The sequence below is a fragment of the Chiloscyllium punctatum genome, chromosome 19, assembly GCF_047496795.1.
Source record: "Chiloscyllium punctatum isolate Juve2018m chromosome 19, sChiPun1.3, whole genome shotgun sequence".
NCBI lineage: Eukaryota > Metazoa > Chordata > Chondrichthyes > Orectolobiformes > Hemiscylliidae > Chiloscyllium > Chiloscyllium punctatum.
In genome coordinates, this window is record NC_092757.1 from 88,518,227 (window position 1) to 88,540,257 (window position 22,031).

The 22,031-nt window shown below is 43.6% G+C and overlaps 1 protein-coding gene across 1 annotated transcript in view; it reads left to right on the top strand.

Annotated features, from left to right (window-relative positions):
* The window catches only part of tex14 (testis expressed 14, intercellular bridge forming factor), a 161,038-nt gene that overhangs the window by 100,062 nt on the left and 38,945 nt on the right, over positions 1-22,031 (top strand). Inside the window, exons 16-21 of the mRNA XM_072589188.1 lie at positions 3,115-3,266; positions 3,897-4,193; positions 4,670-4,782; positions 16,616-16,756; positions 18,970-19,069; positions 20,074-20,128. Coding sequence (XP_072445289.1) covers positions 3,115-3,266; positions 3,897-4,193; positions 4,670-4,782; positions 16,616-16,756; positions 18,970-19,069; positions 20,074-20,128 — 858 coding nt within the window. The remainder of the gene's footprint in view (positions 1-3,114; positions 3,267-3,896; positions 4,194-4,669; positions 4,783-16,615; positions 16,757-18,969; positions 19,070-20,073; positions 20,129-22,031) is intronic.

Below are 22,031 nucleotides of genomic sequence, written 5' to 3' on the forward strand. Positions count from 1 at the left end.
TACTCTGAACAGTTTCTAACAGAATTATATCCTTTCTTAAGTAAAGAGACTAAAACTGTACACAGCTCTTCATTGCCAGTCTGCCTAAGGCCCTGTAACAGACGTAGCAACACGTTCCTACTTGTATATTCAAATTCCCTTTGCAATAAACACCAACATCCCATTTGCCTTTCTAATCACTTCTGTCCTTGCATTCTGAGTTCTTGTGATTCATGTACAAGAATATTAAGATCCCTTTGTACTTGGGTACTGCAATATCTTTCCATTTAAAAAGTATACTGCCATTCTATTATCAAAGTAGGTAAATGTGCACATCCCCAAATTAAACTCCCTCATTTCCCCTTCCCCCACCTCATCCTAGTTTCAAACTTCCAGCTCAGTTACTGTCTCCTTGACTTGTCCAACCTGCCTATCTTCTTTTCCACCTATCCACTCCACCCTCTCCTTCTTGACCTATCACCTTCATCTCCTCCCCCACTCACCCATTGTACTCTATGCTACTCTCTCCCCACCCCCACCCTCCTCTAGCTTATCTCTCCATGCTTCAGGCTCACTGCCTTTATTCCTGATGAAGGGCTTTTGCCTGAAACGTCGATTTCGCTGCTCGTTGGATGCTGCCTGAACTGCTGTGCTCTTCCAGCACCACTAATCCAGTATTTGGTTTTCAGCATCTGCAGTCATTGTTTTTACCCTGCCAAATCTTTGCCCACTCAGTAAACCTATTAAATCAGTTCGTAAACAGTTTGCTGTCTTGACAACTTAATTTTCTGCCTATCTTTGTGTCAATAGCAAATTTAGCAAACATAATTTCATCCCTTTATCCAAGTCAATAGTATAGTTTATGAAGAGGAGAAAATGAGGACAGCAGATGCTGGAGATCAGAGTCGAGAGTGGGATGCTGGAAAAGCACAGCAGGTCAGGCAGCATCCGAGGAGCAGGAGAAACGATATTTTGGGAAAGGGTTCTTCATCAGGAATGAGGTTTGTGAGCTGAGGGGATGGCGAGATAATTGAGAGGGAGGTGGGCATGGGGAGAGATAGCTGATAGTGCGATAGGTAGATGGAGGTGGGAGTAATGGTGATAGGTTGGAGGGGAGGGCCACCCTCCTCAGCTTGTCCATCTGAAAATGATCTATTCATGTCCAGTTCTATGCTTTCTGTTAGTAAATCTAGTTTCTATCCATGCTATTGCCTACACCATGAGCTCTCGTATTGTGAAGTAACCTTTTATATGACATCCTTCCTGAAGAAGGGCTTATGCCCGAAACGTCGATAATTCCTGCAGAAGGGCTTATGCCCGAAATGTCAATTCTCCTGTTCCTTGGATGCTGCCTGACCTGCTGCGCTTTTCCAGCAACACATTTTCAGCTCTGATCTCCAGCATCTGCAGCCCTCACTTACTCCTTTTATATGACGCCCTATTGAATGCCTTTAGAAATCTAAGTATTCTCCATCTATAGGTCCTTTACAATCCATCCTGCCTCAAAAGGCAATGTAAAATTAGTCAAGCACTATTTCCCTTTCACAAAACCGTGTTGGCTTTGCACGATTACATTTTGATTTTCTAATTACTCTTAATAATTTGTTGTAGGAATTTCCTGTTTCAGGCTCCCTCCTTTTTCAAATAGAGATGTTGCATTTGTGATTTTTCATATTCACTGAGATCTTTCCAGAGTCCATGGGGATATTGGAAGACCATAACCTACCATCTCTAGTAGATCACATCCATCTTGGTCACTTTTGTAAGACCGTAGGATGAAGTCCATCAGGTTTTGAGGATTTGTCAGCCTTTAATTCTAATCGTTTTCTCAGTACCTTTCATTGATGACTGTGATTGAAGCTACTCTCTTCTTTTTGCCACTTGAATTTTAAGTATCCTTGGGAAGTTTTATGTACGTTCTACAGTGAAGTCAAGACACAAAATACTTGATGTACATTTCCATCTTTTCCTTGTTATTAATCTGGAGAATTACAAATGACTATACTGACCTCTGGAACTGCCTCTCTAATACACTCTCCTGTTGACCTGGATTATGCACCAGAGCTATGCAGATTTTACTTTTGATAATCTTTTGGAGGTATTCAACAAAAAAACCCTTTCTTATTGACCTGTTCAAGATTTCTCCCACATCAGTAGCATTGTATGTCAGTTTTAGTTGTCACTGTTATTTATGGATCTTTAAAGGTACAAAATGGCTGATACATTTCCTATGGAATGACATTGACTATAGTGGTACACTGTATAAAGTGTTTCTGAATGTTGTGAGACATGATAGAATGCTATCTCTATGCTTGTCTTTTAGTGCTTTAAGACTCAACGTACTATTGTATTGGAACTTTCTATAGTCACAGGATATCCCAAACCACTTCACAGCTAATTAAGTATTTTTGAGTTGCATTATTGTAAGGAAACATGATAACCATTTTGTGCCCAGCCCCAAATTCCCACAAACAATAATAGTTCCAGTGGACCTTTACATCCACCTGGGACACTGGACAGGGCCTATGTTAACATTGAATTTAATGGATGGTAGCCCCTTCTCCAAGTAATGCAGCACTGTTTTGGTACCAAATTGAAGTTTTAATCTAGATTATATGATAATATCACTGCAATGGAGTTTGATAGTATAGGTCTTCTTACTCAGAGGTGAGAGTGCTACCACTGAGTCAAGACTGTCAACTGAACAGCACATTGCTTGGTAAGGTAGTCAGTATTGGATGTATGTTTTATTCCTTAAAATATGAGAGATCGATCTGGTGAACCATATGTCTGTCTTTTCTTCCATCCCCATTTCCCAGGGTTGGCTATGAGCGTCCATCGGTTTACTCCAAACTTACAGGTAATGTACCATGGTGGTTTACCATTGCTTCTTGCAGAATGGCAGATAATGAGAGCCGCCTTGCCAGTGAATTGGAAGGGTTCACAGGCTAACAATCAAATCTATTTGGTCACTTTACCAATACACCTTCCCTGGCCAACAAGTCCTGGCATGAGGCTCGAATCCTGGGTTTCTTGTCCAGAATTAGGTACCGGACCACAAGTACTCTTAATTATATATAATTGTCATTTTAGTACATTACTAAGCGCAAATATATTTTCATTTAATTTGTGCAGCTGCAACATTGTACCAGAAGGAGTGAAAGTGAGACAGAAGAAAAACCATGAGATTTCTCCTTTAACCAGCAGGAGAAAAACACAACACCGAAACTATCCAAAAAAATCAAAGTTAAAATCGGAGCAAATGCCTGGGACTAACAATTGGACAAGTAAGGAAACAGACTTAGACCTAATTTAGTCCTGTCATAAGAAATCAGGTGGATGTTAGATCTTATGGCACTGTTTCCAACAAGAACAGGTGAGATACATCCAATGTCAGGCCAATCCACATCATTAGAAATTGTTTATCATGCTTTTATTTGTGGGAGCTTCCTATGTGTAATTTGGCTGCCAGGTTCTTTATATTATTTGTTGACTGCACTTCAGAAGAACTTCATTGGCTGTCCAGTGCTTTGGAGTGTCCTGAGACTGACAGCCATTATGTAAATGCAATTCTTCCTTTTTTTATCTTACCCAATGTGGGGCAAACTCAAAAGCAGATTTTCTTTTGATTGTGATTGGACAATTGACTCAAAAGCAAAATTCTTAGGAAGCTGGAAATCTGAATTTAAAAAAGTTAATCAACTCAAAACATTCCTTCTGTTCCTCTCTCCACAGAGGCTGCCTCACCTACTGGGTTCCAGTATCTTATGTATATTCCAGGTTTTAAGCATCTGTGGCATTTTGGTTTCAGGAAACTTGTTTATTCTCACACATAGTGCTACAACATAGTAGGGGAAGAATGGTAGTCTGTTTTATAATTTGTGTTTAGAATTCATGGCCTACTTTTATTTTCATAGATGAAGTTACAGACGTGATTGAAAAGATGGCCTCTGGATGCCTGCCTGCTGCACAAGGGGAGCCAGAGGACAATAGTAGCCCACACATAAGTGAAGAGGAATTGTTCCGCCATTTTGCAAAACTACCATGGCAATACAGAGAACATCGGCAACATCACAACGGTAACAAGGACAGAAAGGGACTAGAACTAGGTCACCAACAAATGGGTTACAGCTCACACAAGAACACTTCCAAGGACACACTGATTGAGAGTGACAGCAGTGCAGGTGTGGAGGAAATTTTCCAGAGTTTTGCAGGTGAAGTGTTTAAATATGAATTGTCATTAGTGCCTTTTAAAGAAATGAGTTTTATTTTGTCCTTGGTGCAAACTGCACATTGAGGGAGACTGTCAGTTTCGTTTATGGATTGTAAATTAATGTAGTGGGTGAAATTTGATCAGTTGGAAAGTGAGATGGCTAAGCTTGTGATATTTTTCCCCTAAATTCTCAAATGTTTATATTATATTAGGCACTCATTTGTGCTATGCAAATCAGCATATAATCCAGCACTTATAAATTTTACATTTATTCAGTGAATGACTGGGGATATGTTACAACAAGAGTTTTGATGTGATTGGCTTCAATGATTTTGTTTTGAATATGAATGAGGTGAAAGCTGAAATTGAGAAGAAATATTTAAATAATATGATGGACAAAAAAGCAGAAAATAATCAGCCAGAAATGAGGAAAGATTGACATCTTTTCACTTGAGATAATGTACTTTCATGTCTTAGGAAGGAATGAATCTTTTGATAGCCAGTTATCAGGATGCAGTGAGGAAGAAATGGAGACAACAAACCTCAACAAAACATTCATCACAAGACGAATGCGAAAGAAAGCTCAAAAGGTGTGTTATATATCTGGATATTTTTATCAAAGCATTTTACAGCAATTTATGTAAATGAGATTTATCCATTTTGATCGAAAGGCTGCTCTATAGTCTAGCCAAAAGATCATAAGACACATGAGCAGAAATTTGGCCATTCAGCCCATTGAGTCTGCTCGCTATTCAAACATGGCTGATAAGTTTCTCTATCCCATTCTCCCACTTTCTACCCATACCCATTGATCCCCTTGATAACAAGAACACAGTCTTCAATGTACTCAATGACCTGGCCTCCACAGCCTTCTGTGGCAATGAATTAACAACAGTAGCCCAGTTTAAGGTTATCTACAATAAAATTAATAAGATATTGGATGTACTTGGTAGGTCAGGAAGCATCAGAGGAGAGAGAAACAGAGGGGTGTGTCCTTGATGATGACCTATTGTCAGAGGGAAAGATGAACATTTAAGATCTTTTTGCCAAAGTATAACAAAGGTCTCAGAAGCAAAATTAGAAATTGCTGGAAAAGGTCAGCAGGTCTGGCAGCATCTATAGAGAGAAATCAGAGTTAACGTTTCTGGTTCGGTGGCCCATCCTCAGAATTGTTCTAAACTGTTTAGAGCTGTTTCACGCGGAGGGTGGTGAGTGTATGGAAAGAGCTGAAGAAGATTCCTGATGAAGGGCTTTTGCCCGAAACGTCGATTTTCCTGCTTCTTGGATGCTGCCTGACCTGCTGTGCTTTTCCAGCACCACTCTAGACTCTGATCTCCAGTCCTCACTTTGGAATGAGCTGCCAGAGGAAATGGTGGAGGCTGGTTCAATTACAACATTTATAAGGCATCTGGATGGGTATATAAATAGGAAGGGTTTATTGGGATATGGACCAAGTGCTGGCAAATGAGACTAGATTAATTTAGGATATCTGTTCGGTATGGGTGACATGGACTGAAGGTTGTGCTTCAGTGCTGTACATCTTTATGACTCTATGACTAAGTGCTTTGGAACATAGGAAAGTAGATAAAGTTTTTTTATTAATAAAGTATATTTTTGTAACCAAAAAAACTCAGAACTAAAATCAGATGCATATCAATTAGTCACTTTTTCTTCAAAGATGGTGCCTTCAGCATTGACCAATGTCTGTACTAATTAAAACCAGTAAAATATTTATTTGCAGCTATGGAATACAATCTTTAAAGAAAAACAATTGATACAGTCCAACAGACAGACCAAGTAATGACATATAAACAAAGTACTGTTGATGCTGAAATTCAGGAGTTCTGATGACAGAAGCTATTCTGCTTTTCTCTCTACATTAACTGTTGAGTATTTCCAGCATTTTCTGTTACCTAGTAATGTGTTAGTTACCTATTGGAGATATATTTTTGGGAAATAAAGCACTTTCTAGATGATCGCCTTCTGTCTATTGGACACTTTCTAGAGCAGTAGTATTGCGTATTGAGTTATATATTGTCTACCCTAACTAATCTGAGTGATACTGATTTTTATTCTTGGCATGAATAGCAAATCATAGCAAATCCAATTCACCAATTTTATTCCTAGCACTCATTTTGGCTGAAACTGTAATCACAGCCACAATGAACATTATTGTTACCTGGTTTTGAATGGATTTCTCCAAAATATGTATTGATAACGTCTGCAGCTTTTGCGGTTACCCTACCCCAGAATCTATTGAACAGCTCTAGCATTCCTGGCCTTAAAGACACAGATATTTCCATCAGTAATTTATACCTGAAGAACATGTACAAATGTTATTGCTTTGATAAAACAATCAATAGCAATGAACAGAATCAAAGAAGATTTGCCTTATATCTGTTTCTAAAATGTAGACGTGTTGAATAGATTGTAACATTCCATTTCAAAATATATTTGAAAGCCTCAGTGTCAGGCTGTATGACAAAATTCATTTCACAAGTGTTAATGTTTGAATGCCTGTTGTTAGTGCTGTAGTAGTATTGGAGTATCTTGAAGAGGTATCAGAAAGGGGTGATGAGGGCAAGGCTGCTGATGTGGTGTACATGGACTTCAAAAAGGCATTTGATACAGTGACGAGGAGAAAGTGAGGACTGCAGATGCTGAAGAATAGAGTCAGAAAATAGAGTTCTGAAACGTTACACGTGTTAGTGTCCTGTCTCCCCAGTGTAGAGCAGACCACATTGGGAGCAACAAATACAGTAGATGACATGTGTGCAAGTACATGTGTGCAGGTTGGGCAGCATCTGAGGAGCAGGAGAGTCGACATCTCAAGCATAAGCTCTTCAGGAATGAAGGGGTTGCCCAAGGGGGCTGAGAGATAAATGGGAGGCAGAAAGGTAGCTGGGAATACGAAAGGTAGAAGAAGGTGGGAGTGAAGGTGATAGGTCAGAGAGGAGGATGGAACGGATAGGTGGGAAAGAAGATGGACAAGGAGGACTGTTCAGGAGGGCGGTGCCGAGTTCAAGGATCTGGGAAAAGGTGGGGAGAGGGGAATGAGGAAACTGGTGAATTCCACATTGATCCCATGTGGTTGGAGGGTCCCAAGGCGGAAGATGAGGCATTCTTTCTCCAGGTGTCAGGTGACTAGAGTTTGGTGGTGAGGAGGCCCAGGACTTGTATGTCCTTGACGGAGTGGGAGGGGGAATAAAAGTGTTCGACCATAGGGCGGTTGGGTTGTTTAGTGTGTGTGTCCCAGAGATGTTCTCTGAAACGTTACACGTGTTAGTGTCCTGTCTCCCCAGTGTAGAGCAGACCACATTGGGAGCAACGAATACAATAGATGACATGTGTGCAAGTACAGGTAAACCTCTGTTGGATGTGGAAGGATCCTTTGGGGCCTTGGAAGGAGGTGATGGGGGAAGTGTGTGAGCAGGTTTTGTATTTCTTGCGGTGGCAGAGGAAGGTGCCAGGAGTGGAGAGTGGGTTAGTGGGAGGTTTGGATGGAACAAGGGAGTCGCAGAGGGAACAGTCTCTATGGAATGCATATAGGGGTGGGGAGGGAAATATATCTCCGGTCATGGGGTCTATTTGTAGGTGGCGGAAATGGCAGAGGAGGATGCGAGTATTCGGAGATCGATGTGGTGGAAGGTGAGGACTGGGGTGGGGGTGGGGGGTTCTATCTTTGTTGCAATTGGAGGGGCCTGAGGTTCAAGGCCTGAGGTGCAGGAAGTGGAGGAGATGCTTTGGAGGGCATCGTTGAACACGTGGGAGGGTAAATTGCAGTCTTTGAAGAAGGAGCCATCTGGGATGTTCTTTGGTGGAATTGGTCCTTATGGGAGTAGATGTGGTGGAGGCAGAGGATTTGGGAATAAGGGATTGTGTTTTTACAGGAGACAGGGTGGAAGGAAGTGTAGTCCAGGTAGCTGTGGGAGTTGGTAGGTTTAAAGTGGATGTCTGTGTTGAGTCGGTTGCCGGAAGTTGAGGTGTAGTCCAGGAAGGGGAGGGAAGTGTCCAAGGTGGTCCAGATGAACTTGAGGTCAGAGTGGAATGTGTTTGTGAAGTTGATAAACTGTTCAACCTCCTCGTGGGTACACAAGATAACGCTAATACAGTTATCGATGTAGCGGAGGAAAAGGTGGGGAACAGTGCCGGTGTAGCTGCGAAGGATGGACTGTTCCATGTATCCGATGAAGAGGGGCCCATGTGGGTGTCCATGGCTACCCCTTTGGTCTGGAGGAAGTGGGAGAAATTGGTGAGGATGAGGACTAGTTCATTCAATCAAATGAGTGTATTAGTGCAAGGGTACTGGTTGGGTCGGGAGAGGAAGAAGTGTAGGGCTTGGAGGCTGTCGTCATGGCGATTGGATGTGTATAGGGGCTGGATGTCCATGGTGAAGATGAGGTGTTGGGGCAGGGGACCAAAAGTCATGGAAGAGGTGGAGGGTGTGGGTGGTGTCGAATGTGTGTGGGCAGGTCCTGGACCAGGGAAGACATGATGGTGTCAAGGTATGCAGAGTTGTTAAAGGAGAGATTTGAGACGGCCCAGGGAATCCCTTGTGGACTCAGACCTGTAAAGCCTCTCCCTAGGTTTGTCCTGGAGATCGTTCTCTTTGGAAGTCTGAAATAAAAGATCCCCTTACAGACAGATTAGTTTAATTTAAGTTATCCCCTTTATTTACCAGTAGCATCACTGTTACAACATAACACTGATACCTATAAGCGAAACTAACTAGGTTCTAATAACCTAGGAGAGTAGGGTACCAGCTCTTCAAGTGACCCAGCAGGCTACTCTGATATCCTGATACAAAGTGGCTTCCTTTATATAAAAGTTTACCAAAACATTACATGTTCTTTATTAGACAGATAACAGTGAAAGACAATAATTCGTAAGAAAGAAAAGTTAATAGACAGGTCTGTGTAAACTTGACTAATCACTCCTACAGATATTAAGCCATTCATCAGGTGGGAAACACATACCCAGCCGAGTTAGGTGCCTGCTAACGAGATAAACTCCTCTCATAAATAGGTACCAGTCTGAGCTAATTGGCAAGTTCATAAGGTAACCTTGCACAGCTCACACGTCTAATACTATTTTTTTATTTCAAAAATATACTTTATTCATAAAATTATTTGGATCTCTTTACAAATGGTCATGCCATTCTTATGTACACATTACATTGCTTTACATGCAGACATCAAAATTTATTTTTCTTATGTACATTTACTATCCAGCTCTTCTCCTGAGGCGTCAGTGGAGCCCAAATGACTGGGTGGGCCCCCTGTCATTCTTAGGCAGGCAGATGTTACACGGTGGTCTTTCCCCACCATGTCTTGGCGGCAGTTGCCCCAAGTTTCAGTGCGTCCCTCAGCACGTAGTCCTGGACCTTGGAATGTGCCAGTCTGCAACACTCAGTCGGGGTTAACTCCTTCAGCTGGAAGATCAACAGGTTTCGGACTGCCCAGAGAGCGTCCTTCACCGAGTTTTTGATCCTCCAGGCACAGTTCGTCTCGGTATGCGTCCCGGGGAACAGACCGTAGAGCACGGAGTCCCACGTCATGGCGTTGCTCAGGACAAACCTCGACAAACACCACTGCATTCCTCTCCAGACTTCTTCTGCATAGGCACGTTCCAGAAGGAGGTGTGTGACAGTCTCGTCCCCCCGCAGCAGCTTCGAGGGCAGCGTGCGGTGTGGGAGAGTCCGGGCTGCATAAAGGACTTCACAGACAGAACCCTTCTCACATGTCTGATACAATTTTTATTATTTCAAAATATACTTTATTGATAGAAATAAATCTTTGGTACCTGTACAATTGGTCATGCCATTCATATATATACATTGCATGTCTTAACATTACAGAGAACAGATTGAGTTAATTGAATTTACAGTTATTGTATTTGCAGTTCTGTTTATTAATCATCCAGTCTCTTAGTATTTAGCCGAGGCTTCAGCGGAACCCAACTACTGAGTGGGCCCCCTGTTATACAATAGCAAAGAAACCCTCTTTAACCTCCAGTTTATGGGGCTGCCATTGTCCATTTGACTGTCCTGTCTTTGGGGTAGCTGTCTGCATCCCCATGGTGAGCACAAACTGCTGGACCCTCGATGGGCTGAGGTAGCTGTCCAGCTCCTCACTGGGGTCATTTACACGCTCTGGTGTCATTGAGCCAAGGCAAGGGTCCGCACCGTCCAGTTCTGTGTCTGACAGTGGGACTGTCAGAGGATCACAGCTCTCAGTTACCTGTAGCTGTAGGGCAGTGGGTAACCCCTGGTTCTCACTGGGTGGAGGGTGGACTTCGGGGGGTCCGTTGTTTCCTGGTTGGGAGGAAATGCCCTCCTCTTCACCGACAGCGCTTTGTCTCTTCTTCTGGTGATGACCCTCCTTGCGCCCGTCTTCACCATCCGAAGAGCTGGCCGTACCTACCTCGTGCAGCTGTCATTTCCCCCTTTGCTTTGGGGGCCTGGCAGGATTTTCTTTTCCTGTTTTTAACAGGTATCCACTGCTCTGCCTTCTCGATTACCTCCTCCTCCATTGCTTCCATCTGCCCAGCTAGAGCTAGGATCAGCTGCTGTGTCTCTCTGCTGGCTGCTGCCTCCTCTGCTCCAGCTTGTTCTTCTTTCTGGGTGCCACCAGACTCCGTTTCCCTGCTGTCTGGGTGGACCTTGCTGGTCTTTGGGGGTCCCTGGCTCACATTCCCACCTCCGGCCATCTGTGCGTAAGTGACCACTCCCCCCCCCGTCTTGTGGCAGGTCTTGTATGTGTGGCCCGCCTCTCCGCACAGGTTTCAGCTCTTTGCTTCCTGACAGTCCTTGGTCAGGTGACCCTCCTGTTTGCAGTTCCTGCAATTGATCACCTTGCGATCCGCCGCCATGTGTCCCAACTTCCCGCAGGTTCGGCACACTTTCGGCTGCCCTGCATATGTCAGGTAGCCTCTGCTCCCTCCAATTGCGAAGCTCGGGGGGGCAGGGTGGAGGATGTTCCCGTTGTCATTGACCCTCAGGGTTACCCTGACCTGCCGCTTACTGGTCCAGATCACGAAGGGGTTGACCACATCGGTGCTTTCTCCCTCGACTTGGATACAATTTTTTTTAATTTCAAAAATATACTTTATTCATAAAATGATTTGATGGTCTGTACATTTGGTCATGCCATACATATGTCCACATTTACAAACACAGATTCGAATTTATCCTTGTCATATACAGGTCTGTGCATTTTTCAATCTTATACATATATTTGGCTGAGGCATCAGCAGAGCCCAAAAAACGTCCGCATGGGCCCCCTGTTCTTCTTTAGGCAGGCCGATCTTACACGGTGGTCTTTCCCCACCGCGCCTTGGCGGCAGCTGCCCCAAGCTTCAGTGCGTCCCTCAACACGTAGTCTTAGACCTTGGAATGTGCCAGTCTGCAACACTCGGTCGGGGTCAACTCCTTCAGCTGGAAGATCAACAGGTTTCGGACCGCCCAGAGAGCGTCCTTCACCGAGTTGATGATCCTCCAGGCGCAGTTAATGTTCGCCTCGGTGTGAGTCCCGGGGAACAGGCCGTAGAGCACGGAGTCCCGCGTCACGGCGCTGCTCGGGACGAACCTCGACAAGCACCACTGCATTCCTCTCCAGACTTCCTCTGCATAGGCACATTCCAGAAGGAGGTGTGTGACAGTCTCGTCCCCCCCGCAGCCACTTCGAGGGCAGCGTGCGGTGCGGCAGAGAGTCCGGGCGTGCATGAAGGATCTCACAGGCAGATCCCTTCTCACCACCAGCCAAGCCACGTCTTGGTGCTTGTTGGAAAGTTCTGGCGATGAGGCATTCTGCCAAATGGCTTTGACAGTCTGCTCAGGGAACCGCTCGACAGGATCCGCCCTCTCCTTTTCCCGAAGGGTCTCAAGGACGCTACATGCTGACCACTTCCTGATGGACTTGTGGTCAAAGGTGTTTTTCCTCATAAATTTCTCCACGAAGGACAGGTGATACGGAACGGTCCAACTACTCGGAGCGTTCCGCGGCAGCGAGGCCAGGCTCATCCTTCGCAACACCGGGGACAGGTAGAACCTCAGTACGTAGTGACACTTGGTGTTTGTGTACCGGGGATCCACGCACAGCTTGATGCAGCCACACACAAAGGTGGCCATCAGGATGAGGGTGGCATTGGGCGTGTTTTTTCCCCCATTGCACTGGTCTTTGTACATTGAGTCTCTTCGGGCCCGGTCCATCTTTGATCTCCAAATGAATTGGAAGATGGCCCGGGTGACTGCGGCGGCACAGGTCCTGGGGATAGGCCAGACCTGTGCCACATATAGCAATACTGAGAGTACCTCACACCTGATGACCAGGTTTTTTCCCGCGATGGAGAGCGACCGTTGCCCCCATCTGCCTAGTTTCTGTCTCATCTTCCTGATCCGCTCCTCCCAGGTCTTGGCGCACGCCCCAGCCCCCCCGAACCAAATACGCAGCACCTTCAGGTGGTCAGTCCTGACGGTGAAGGGGATAGAGGATTGGTCGGCCCAGTTCCCGAAGAGCATGGCCTCGCTCTTGCCTCGGTTTACCTTGGCCCCCGAGGCCCGTTCGAACTGGTCACAGATGCACATGAGTCTGTGCACGGACAGCGGATCCGAGCAGAAAACAGCGACGGCATCCATGTACAGGGAGGCTTTAACCTGTAGGCCGGGGCCAGGAATAGTCACCCCTCTCAGGCTCGCATCCTTCCTGATGGATTCAGCAAATGGCTCTATGCAACACACAAACAAGGCGGGTGAGAGGGGGCATCCCTGCCTGACTCCAGATCTTACAGGGAAGCTATCTGATCAACTTGGATACAATTATTTTACAAAATGGCTTCTTAGCAAGGAGGGCAAACTTTTGACCATAAAGTGGCTTCCTGACACATTGTAATAGAATCTCTTCAATGTTAGGCTTAGAATAATTTCCTGTTTTTTAAGCACTGAATCATTCTGTACCTGAGGCTGAGATGTTACCGTAAGGTTGCATTTAAACTGACTCATTAGTCTTTGAATTAACATGCTTTCTTTTCAGGGTTGTGATTCAAATTCAAATAAGACATAAGATCTGATTAGTTAGAATTGACAAGTGGGGCAGTTTTCTAAGGTCTGTAGAGTGGTCTGCAAGAACAGCAAGTAGGTTAAAGCTTCATCAATATTACCTTTTACAGTGTTTGTATTTAATAACCGGTAATGGCTACTCAATATCATCATAAAGTCCCAAAATGCAATTAAATTCAATCCATAGCAGATAAGCACCAAGAGTTAATATTCTACTGGCTCCAACAGCCTCAGCACTAAAATGGTCTCTCTCTCTCTCTCTCTCTCTCTCTAGTGTCCTTTTGAACTCTCAAGTCAGGGTTTTGTAACAGCAAAGTTTTTCTTCTCTCTGTGTCTGCCCTGTTGGCAAGGGGTAATAAGAATCCATTATAATTAAGAGTACCTGACCGTTAATTACAAAACTTTTCATAGTACCGAGTTTCATTTCAGGGTCAGAATCAAACACTGTCATTAATTTCACAAGGGAACAGCTGTGAGTGTTATCACTTGGTGTCCTGTTCACACAGATTCACCGATGCTAAGGCAAATATTCTTAATTGCTTTACAGCATCCTGTTATCACTTGATGAGCCCATATGTCCCAATCTTCTGCATTCCTTGAGTTCCCTCCTTTTTCTGAGCCTTCCTGCCTATCTATTTTCTAATGCAGTAAATGTGTTCTATAATTCAGCATTATGTTTTAGTCAAAAGACAAGTTTTAAGGCTTTAGACTTTCTCAGAGTTAGGTTCAGTGGGGCAGAAGCAGGCTGAGATGATGGGTTGACCAGGGCATTCAGGTTGTGAATTTTGGGTAGAAGGTAGAACTGGATGGTGCGGGGTTCCTGGACTATGAGGATGGAGGCTGTTGATGGGAGATCCCCAGAGGTGATGATTGTGGGTGGCCTGAGAGATGATAGTTTGGTGATGGGAGGTGAGATCATGGTCGAGGGGGCTGTGGATGGTATGCGAGATAATGTTGGGGAATGTCTGAGAGATGATGGTTCATTATCCTTCATCAGGAATGTCGGTGAGGGGGGGGGGGTGCGTGGGGTCGGGGGGGGGTGGCGGGAAGCGCAGCATGTAGCTGAGAGATAAATAGAACAGTGGGAGTAGGGCTGGGGGACAGTAGCTGGGAAGGCGATAGGTAGATGGAGATGGGTGCTGATGGTAATAGGTCGGAGGGGAGGGTGGAGCGGATAGGTGGGAAGGAAGATGAACAGGTAGATCTGGGATGAGGCGGAGGGAGGGGAGATGAGGAAACTGGTGAATTGATGTTGATGCCGTATGGTTGGAGGGTCCCAAGGCAGAAGGAGGCGTTCTTCCTCCAGGCATCAGGTGGCTTGGATTTGGTGGTGGAGGAGGTCCAGGACTTGCATGTCCTTGGTGGAGTGGGAAGGGGAGTTGAAGTGGTTGGCCACAGGGCAGTGGGGTTGTTTGGTGCGTGTGTCCCAGAGATGTTCCCTGAAACGTTACGTGAGTTGGCATACTGTCTCCCAAATGTAGAGGAGGCCACATCGAGAGCCACGGATACAGTAGATGAGGTGTTTGGATGTGCAGAAAAATCTCTGCTAGATGTGGAAAGACCCTTTTGGGCCTTGGATGGTGGTGAGGTGGGAGGTGTGGGCGCAGGTTTTATACCTCTTGCAGTAGAAAGGGAAGGTGCCAGGAGTGGAGGGTGGTTTAGTGGGGGGTGTGGACCTAACAAGGGAGTCGTGGAGGGAATGGTCTTTGCGGAATGCCAATAGGGGTGGGGAGAAAAATATATCTCTGGTGGTGGGGTCTGATTGTTGGTGGTAAAATGGCGGAGGATGATGTGTTGTCTGATTGTAGGTAGCGGAAATGGTTTTTCTTGCAGGTGGCAGAAATGGTTTCTGATTGTAGGTGTTGGTATAGCGCCACATAACAGACTTGTGAGAAAAATACAGCTTCTGGAAGAAAGGCGACAGTAGCTGTGTAGCTACAAAATTGGATGAGGGATAGGAAATGATTAATGGATATTTTTCAGGCTAAGGGAAAATTTGCAATGGAATACCCCAGTGATTGGTATAGGGGCTCTTCTCCTGACTTAGTAATCTAGGATGAAATGTGGTAAGTTGTGGGTTGGATATAAATAGATGGTAAGAAACTGTTCATAAAAAGTTAGAGAACAAGCAGGCACAGGTATAAGGCAATTAACCAAAGAAGTAAATGTGATATAAGAAAGAACTTCTTCACACGTTGACTGATTAGGATCTGGAACATACTGTTGAATTATGGCGGAAGCAAGTTCAATTCAGGCATTCAAGAAGGCATTAGATAATTATTTGAACAGGAACAACTTTCAGGGTTATGGGGAAAAGGGAGGGGAATGGCACTGAGCCATTATGCTTATTTAGAAAGTCAGTGCAGACATGATGGGCCAAAACGCCTCGTTTTGTGCTGAAGCAATTCTGTGATTCTGTGCAATTTTCATTCTCATGACTGTACCTATCTGCTTAGCAGCTTCCCAGTCTATAGTGAGTGCCATGGCATCCGCAGTCCACACCATCGGTAGCCTTGTAATTTCCCATTGGTGTGTGTGGCCTATTCCTTGGCTGACTTGATTCTTTTAAGATTGGTCTACATGTGGTATCTTAAAGTTGCCAGTGTTAGCATGTGCATGGTGAGCTCCCCATTGCTTGATGCTTATGTACCCATGCAGTTTAAAAGGGACTTTGCATACCACTCTGCTGACTATGGCTTTGATCTAGTTCTGCTTCCTCAAAAGAAGCTGCATTCATGCTTATCTAGTCTCTGTTATTGATAGGTATACTGTAATGAGCTATAAGTGTTGATAGCAGTTACCACTAAATGCCTTTCTCCTACCAGCAGCTACATCTCCTCATCTATCATCCTTTCCCAACTTTCACCTTCCCAATGACAGCAACCTCTGGCACAGATTTTGGCTGTCATTGACCTGTTCTAGCCCATAGACACTGACTGCAATCTGGTACACTTCCAAAGTGTCAGCAGCAAATTCAGCTCAAGAGGCACCTCAGCCCAGCCAAAACCTGACTCTTTGTAAGCATCCATGTGTGCATTTTGAGCAAGAATCTTTAGATAGCAATTAAGAGCAACAGTTACAGTTTGTTCTTGCCTCTCAGTGATTTCGAGGCCACTTGTAGCATAACTACTGCCACCATGACTGAGATTGAATCTTAGACATTCTTGGTCTGCATGGCTCAGCTACAATTTGGATAAAGTTCATGAACCATTAGGGAAGCCTGGGTTTTTTTTCTGCAAAATATTATTGTGGAACTTCTTAAAGAAGAAAGCCTAGGTGTTTGGAAGGAATGATCACTTCTTAGTGTTAATTGCATGTATGGCTTAAGAGGTGGCATGAATTAATTTTGTTCAATGTAATGTTTTCAGGAAAAGATGTACCACTCGTCAATGTCAGATTCATCCCTCAGTGTGTCTGATGAGTTTTTCACTCCCAATCCCGAAATGGTCTCTGTTTGTTCTGAAACTTCAACTAATGTCGACCTCAACTCAAATCAACTTACTAAAGAGGTAAAATGGAACTAATTCACCAGGTATTATCAATTCCACAATGCTCATGGCTCCTGTGAGCTGCCTTTACTTTTCCTTTTAACATTCTTGTGGACTATTTTACTCACTCATTATTTTCTGCTATATCCTTGCTGCGGTGAAATCTAAAATGAGGAATTCTGTGATGTGGAAGGTTTAGAGAAGTTGGGATAAAAATAAAATATTACATATCCTAAAAAAATTGAGATATAAATAAAATGCTATGTACACTGAGGAGAACGAAACAGAGTTAATCTTTTAGATCAATAACCTTTTATTAGAACTGAAGAACATCAGGTTTTAAGCCAGGATTGAAACTTACTTGAAAACTTTTAACTCACCAACTTCTTCCGATTCTGGTAAAAGGCCTCAGATGTGAAATGTTAACTCAGTTTCTCTCTTCACTGATATCATCAGATCTGCTATTTTTTCCAGCATTTTCTGCCTTTATGCTATAGGATCTAGGATTGTTTTCTTTAAAGCAGAACAAGGAGGAGGCAAAGGGAAAACTTAATCGAGGTTTTCAAAATTCTTTGACGGTTTGTTAGCATATGCAAAGCTGATTCTTTTGGCAGGAGTATTGATAACCAGAGGACACAGAGTTAAGGTAATTGGCAAATGAACCTCATGATAAATAAGTATTTTTCTTTATATAGTGAGTTGTTATGATTCATCTGAAAGAGTGGTGATAACAAATTCAGTAGGAACTTTCAAAAAGGGAATTGGATAAATGTTAGAAATAGGAAAGTTTGCTGAGGAAAGAGTGGAATAGATTCATCAAGCCTTTTACTGTAACTGCTCTTTCCCAGAAACTCTAGACTTCCAATGCCTTTCGTTCTTTCTATAATCTGCCAGTACTTGAATGACAAAATGAGACTTCGCCTAATCACTCCTTGATTTACATAATTTCTGTGATCAGTTCTACCTTTGATGAGTCTTGCACTATGCCTTTGACCTTCCATTGGATTTCTCAGTTAAGTATAAAACCTCATAGATAAGCAAAACCTCAAACTTCAGTTCTATGAAAAATGAATTTAGAATTCAAAGTTTGGGAGAAGATTTGTAGCTCGGGTGCTCGTTGTTGTGGTTCTATTCGCCGAGCTGGGAATTTGTCTTGCAAACGTTTCGTCCCCTGTCTTGGTGACATCCTCAGTGCTTGGGAGCCTCCTGTGAAGCGCTTCTGTGCTGTTTCTTCCGGCATTTAAAGTGGCCTGTCTCTGCCGCTTCCGGTTGTCAGTTCGAGCTGTCCGCTGTAGTGGCCGGTATATTGGGTCCAGGTCGATGTGTTTGTTGATAGAGTCTGTGGATGAGTGCCATGCCTCTAGGAATTCCCTGGCTGTTCTCTGTTTGGCTTGCCCTATAATGGTAGTGTTGTCCCAGTCGAATTAATGTTGCTTGTCGTCTGTGTGTGTGGCTACTAAGGATAGCTGGTCGTGTCGTTTCGTGGCTAGTTGGTGTTCGTGTATACGGATCGTTAGCTGTCTTCCTGTTTGTCCGATGTAGTGTTTTGTGCAGTCCTTACATTAGCAAAACCAATGTAGTGTACAAAATCCCATGTAAGGACTGCACAAAACACTACATCGGACAAACAGGAAGACAGTTAACGATCCGTATACACAAATACCAACTAGCCACAAAACGACACGACCAGCTATCCTTGGTAGCCACACACACAGACGACAAGCAACATGAATTCGACTGGGACAACACTACCATTATAGGGCAAGCCAAACAGAGAACAGCCAGGGAATTCCTAGAGGCATGGCACTCATCCACAGACTCTATCAACAAACACATCGACCTGGACCCAATATACCGGCCACTACAGCGGACAGCTCAAACTGACAACCGGAAGCGGCAGAGACAGGCCACTATAAATGCCGGAAGAAACAGCACAGAAGTGCTTCACAGGAGGCTCCCAAGCACTGAGGATGTCACCGAGACAGGGGACGAAACGTTTGCAAGACAAATTCCCAGCTCGGCGAACAGAACCACAACAATGAACTTAGAATGACTTATATTTTAAAAAAATGTAATGGCCTTATAAACTACTTGGACATTTAACTAACAAATGAGAGGAAATATGTCAACCTTTTACTGCAGGACATTGTCCTGGTGTGAAAGCAGGAGATAGATATGTGTTCTACTTAGCAAACAAAATCTCTACTAAGAGAAAATTTAATTTCCTTTTATAGTCCACTAGTTTTGAAGAAGAGTTAGAAATTACCACAGCGATTTATCAGAAAAACGCAAGCTCTTCCAGAAGCTCAAGCAGTTTCGATACTGATGGTGTTGGTAAGTACATCAACAGTTTGTCAAGGGAGTTGTAATAGATCATAGTGTTGCAATCATCATTTGTAGATGTTTTGTAATTTTTGGAAATAGGCAGCTTCCTCTGTTTTGAAGATAATTTATGAGTAAAAGATACAGTATGAGCATGTGTGCTCCCGCTAGCAATCAGCTCAATTCTTGAATTACTAGAACCATTCACTGTGCAGAATGATGTTGTTACCTAATGAAAAGTCACACAGTAGTAGTTGAACACCTTCAGAAAAAACCCTGCGATCATACAAGTAGTGCACAGTGTACCTTGTAATGCAGCTTGATAAGGTTAGTGTCATTGGTGCAACATCAATCACTCATTTAGATGCTTTGAGTTGGCCTGTTGGTTAAAGGATTCACTAGGGTTGGGAAATGCTGCTCACTCTAGCATGTGCTCCTTCAGGTATCAACAATCCTTTACTACTTCACACAGTTGACAGCCTCAGTGTGAAGTGTATGTCAGTGATTTGTCAAGATAGGGAGGGTTAGTACCACAGTTAAGTCTGATTCCCTTCCTAAATAATGTTGGCATGCATGCACTGCCAAGCAGTCAGGTGCAAGAACATTTACTATGTACCCTTCCCTAGCCCAAGAGAACTGCTGCTTATTGTAGCACCCAGTGTGTTTCCAAGCTGAGATTAGAGATCGACCCCAGGATCTTGATTCAGATGGCCACATCACTAGGAAGGAAAAAATATGCTCTTAAGACACCCAGTTACACTGTTATTTCCACTTTACAAATAAACTGCAGTTAAATATTGATGAAATGATGATAGCAGAAGTTCAACTGATCATATCACAATTTGCTTCTTAGACAGCAATGACTGGTTAATTAGCAGGGCAAAACCAGGGCAACTTATATTTTCATGTCAAAGTGAACCTTCTGGGAATCAGTGAGAAGATTGAAGCAAGAAACCAAAAATGAAACGTGTTTTGTCCTTGATTACAAAAATAACTTCATTTGTATGTCTTGACAGTAGAAGAAAACAGAAGCAAGGATGAAGACCAGAGCAGTTGTACACCTTCATCTGGGTAAGTAGTTACATGAATAAATATTTAACTCTTGTTTTGTACATTGGAATGATTTCAAGTTTTCTGGAGGCTAAATTTGTGACTAGCCCACTGGTATCTTGTACAAATTCTCCGCCTCTTCCTATGCATCCAGCATAGATTCAAATTCCTCAGGGACGTTTATCCCTTTTATTTTTATCTGGCTGCGGTCCATTTTCTGGTTCCATGCAATGTGTAGAAACACATATCCTTTCTCTCCTGTGGAAAGGAAATGATCTTGACTAAAGTTGGTGCTCACTTTTCTTGCCCAGCAAGATAACATTGTCTAAACTGCCAGCATTTGTACCTACCCATTGTGTAAAGCCTAGCTTTTTCTTCTGACTGTTTCTCATTTGGTATTTTATACAAAACTATTTGAGCTGCTTCAAATGTCTACATCTTTAAAACATTCTTTGGCTTTTTTCCACTACACATCATAATTTGTTGCTGTATCTAAAATACCAAATGCCCAATGTGCTACTGTGACACTGGACAATAAAAGGGGAACTTCTGCTAAACTGCATATAATGCAATATTAAAGCTCAAGAAACTGATAATTAGACTGTGCTTTTCCAGTGCCACACTTTTTGACTCTGATTTCCAGCATCTGCAGTCCTTACTTTCTCCCAGTTAGACTGTGAGTGTCTGATAAATATAGCAATATACTATTTAGATTTTATTAGTTTCATACAAAGTATAAAATTGACTCTGGACTGCATAAAATCTCATGGCACAAGTCAAAAAGGGGTGAGGAACTCTCCTGTTGATAACAACCTAACACCTCCCCTCAGCTGATAATTTGATTCTCCATGTTGAACTTTTGGAGGAAGCACTGAGGGTGTCAGGGGCACACAATGTACTGTGTTGGGGGACTGAATGTCCATCACCAAGAGTGAGTTGGTATCACCATTGACCAAGCTGGCCAAGTCACAAAACATTTAGCAGCTAGATTGGGCCTGGGAAGACAGTGGTGGAGTCACCAAGACAGAAAAATGGACTTGATCTTGACCTCATCAAATTACTTGTAGGAGATACATTAGTCCATGATACTATTGGTAGGAGTGATCACCACTTGTCCTTGTGGAGGCAAAATCCCATCTTCACATTGAGAAAACCTTCCATGGTGTGTGCAATCACTACTGTGATGTATGAGATAAGACTTTGAATAGATCTAACAACTCAAGACTGGGTACCGATGAGATTCTGTGTATCCAGCAGAATTGTATTTAACCCCACAATCTATAATCTCATAATTCAGTATATCCCCCACCCTGCCATTGCCATAGAACCAAATGGTAAACCCTGTTTCAATGAAGAATGCAAGAGGGCATACCAAAAACTGCATCAAAAGCTGCATTTTGTGCCTAAAGACGAAATGTCAACCCGCTGAAGCTACAAACAGGATTATTTGCATTCCAAACAGATAAGCAGTGTGTGATAAACAGGGCTAAGAGATCCCACAAACAACAGATCAGATCTAACCTGTGAAGTTTCCTGTCATATCCAGTTATAGAGTCCGAGTCCTTCGGGCCCTTTGACCCAAACTGGTCCATGCCAACCAAAATGTCCACCACACTAATCCATTTCCCTGCACTTGGCCCATAACCTTCTAAACCTTTCCTATTCATATATTTCATAGAGTCAGAGAATTTAGAGATGCACAGCACGGAAACAGGCCCTTTGATCCAACTCGCCCATGCCGACCAGATATACCAACCTAATCTAGTCCCATTTGCCAGCACTTAGAGTCATAGAGTAATAGAGATGTACAGCATGAAAACAGACCCTTCAGTCCAACCTGTCCATGCTGACCAGTTATCCCAACCCAATCTAGTCCAACCTGCCAGCACCCGGCCCATATCCCTCCAAACCCTTCCTATTCATA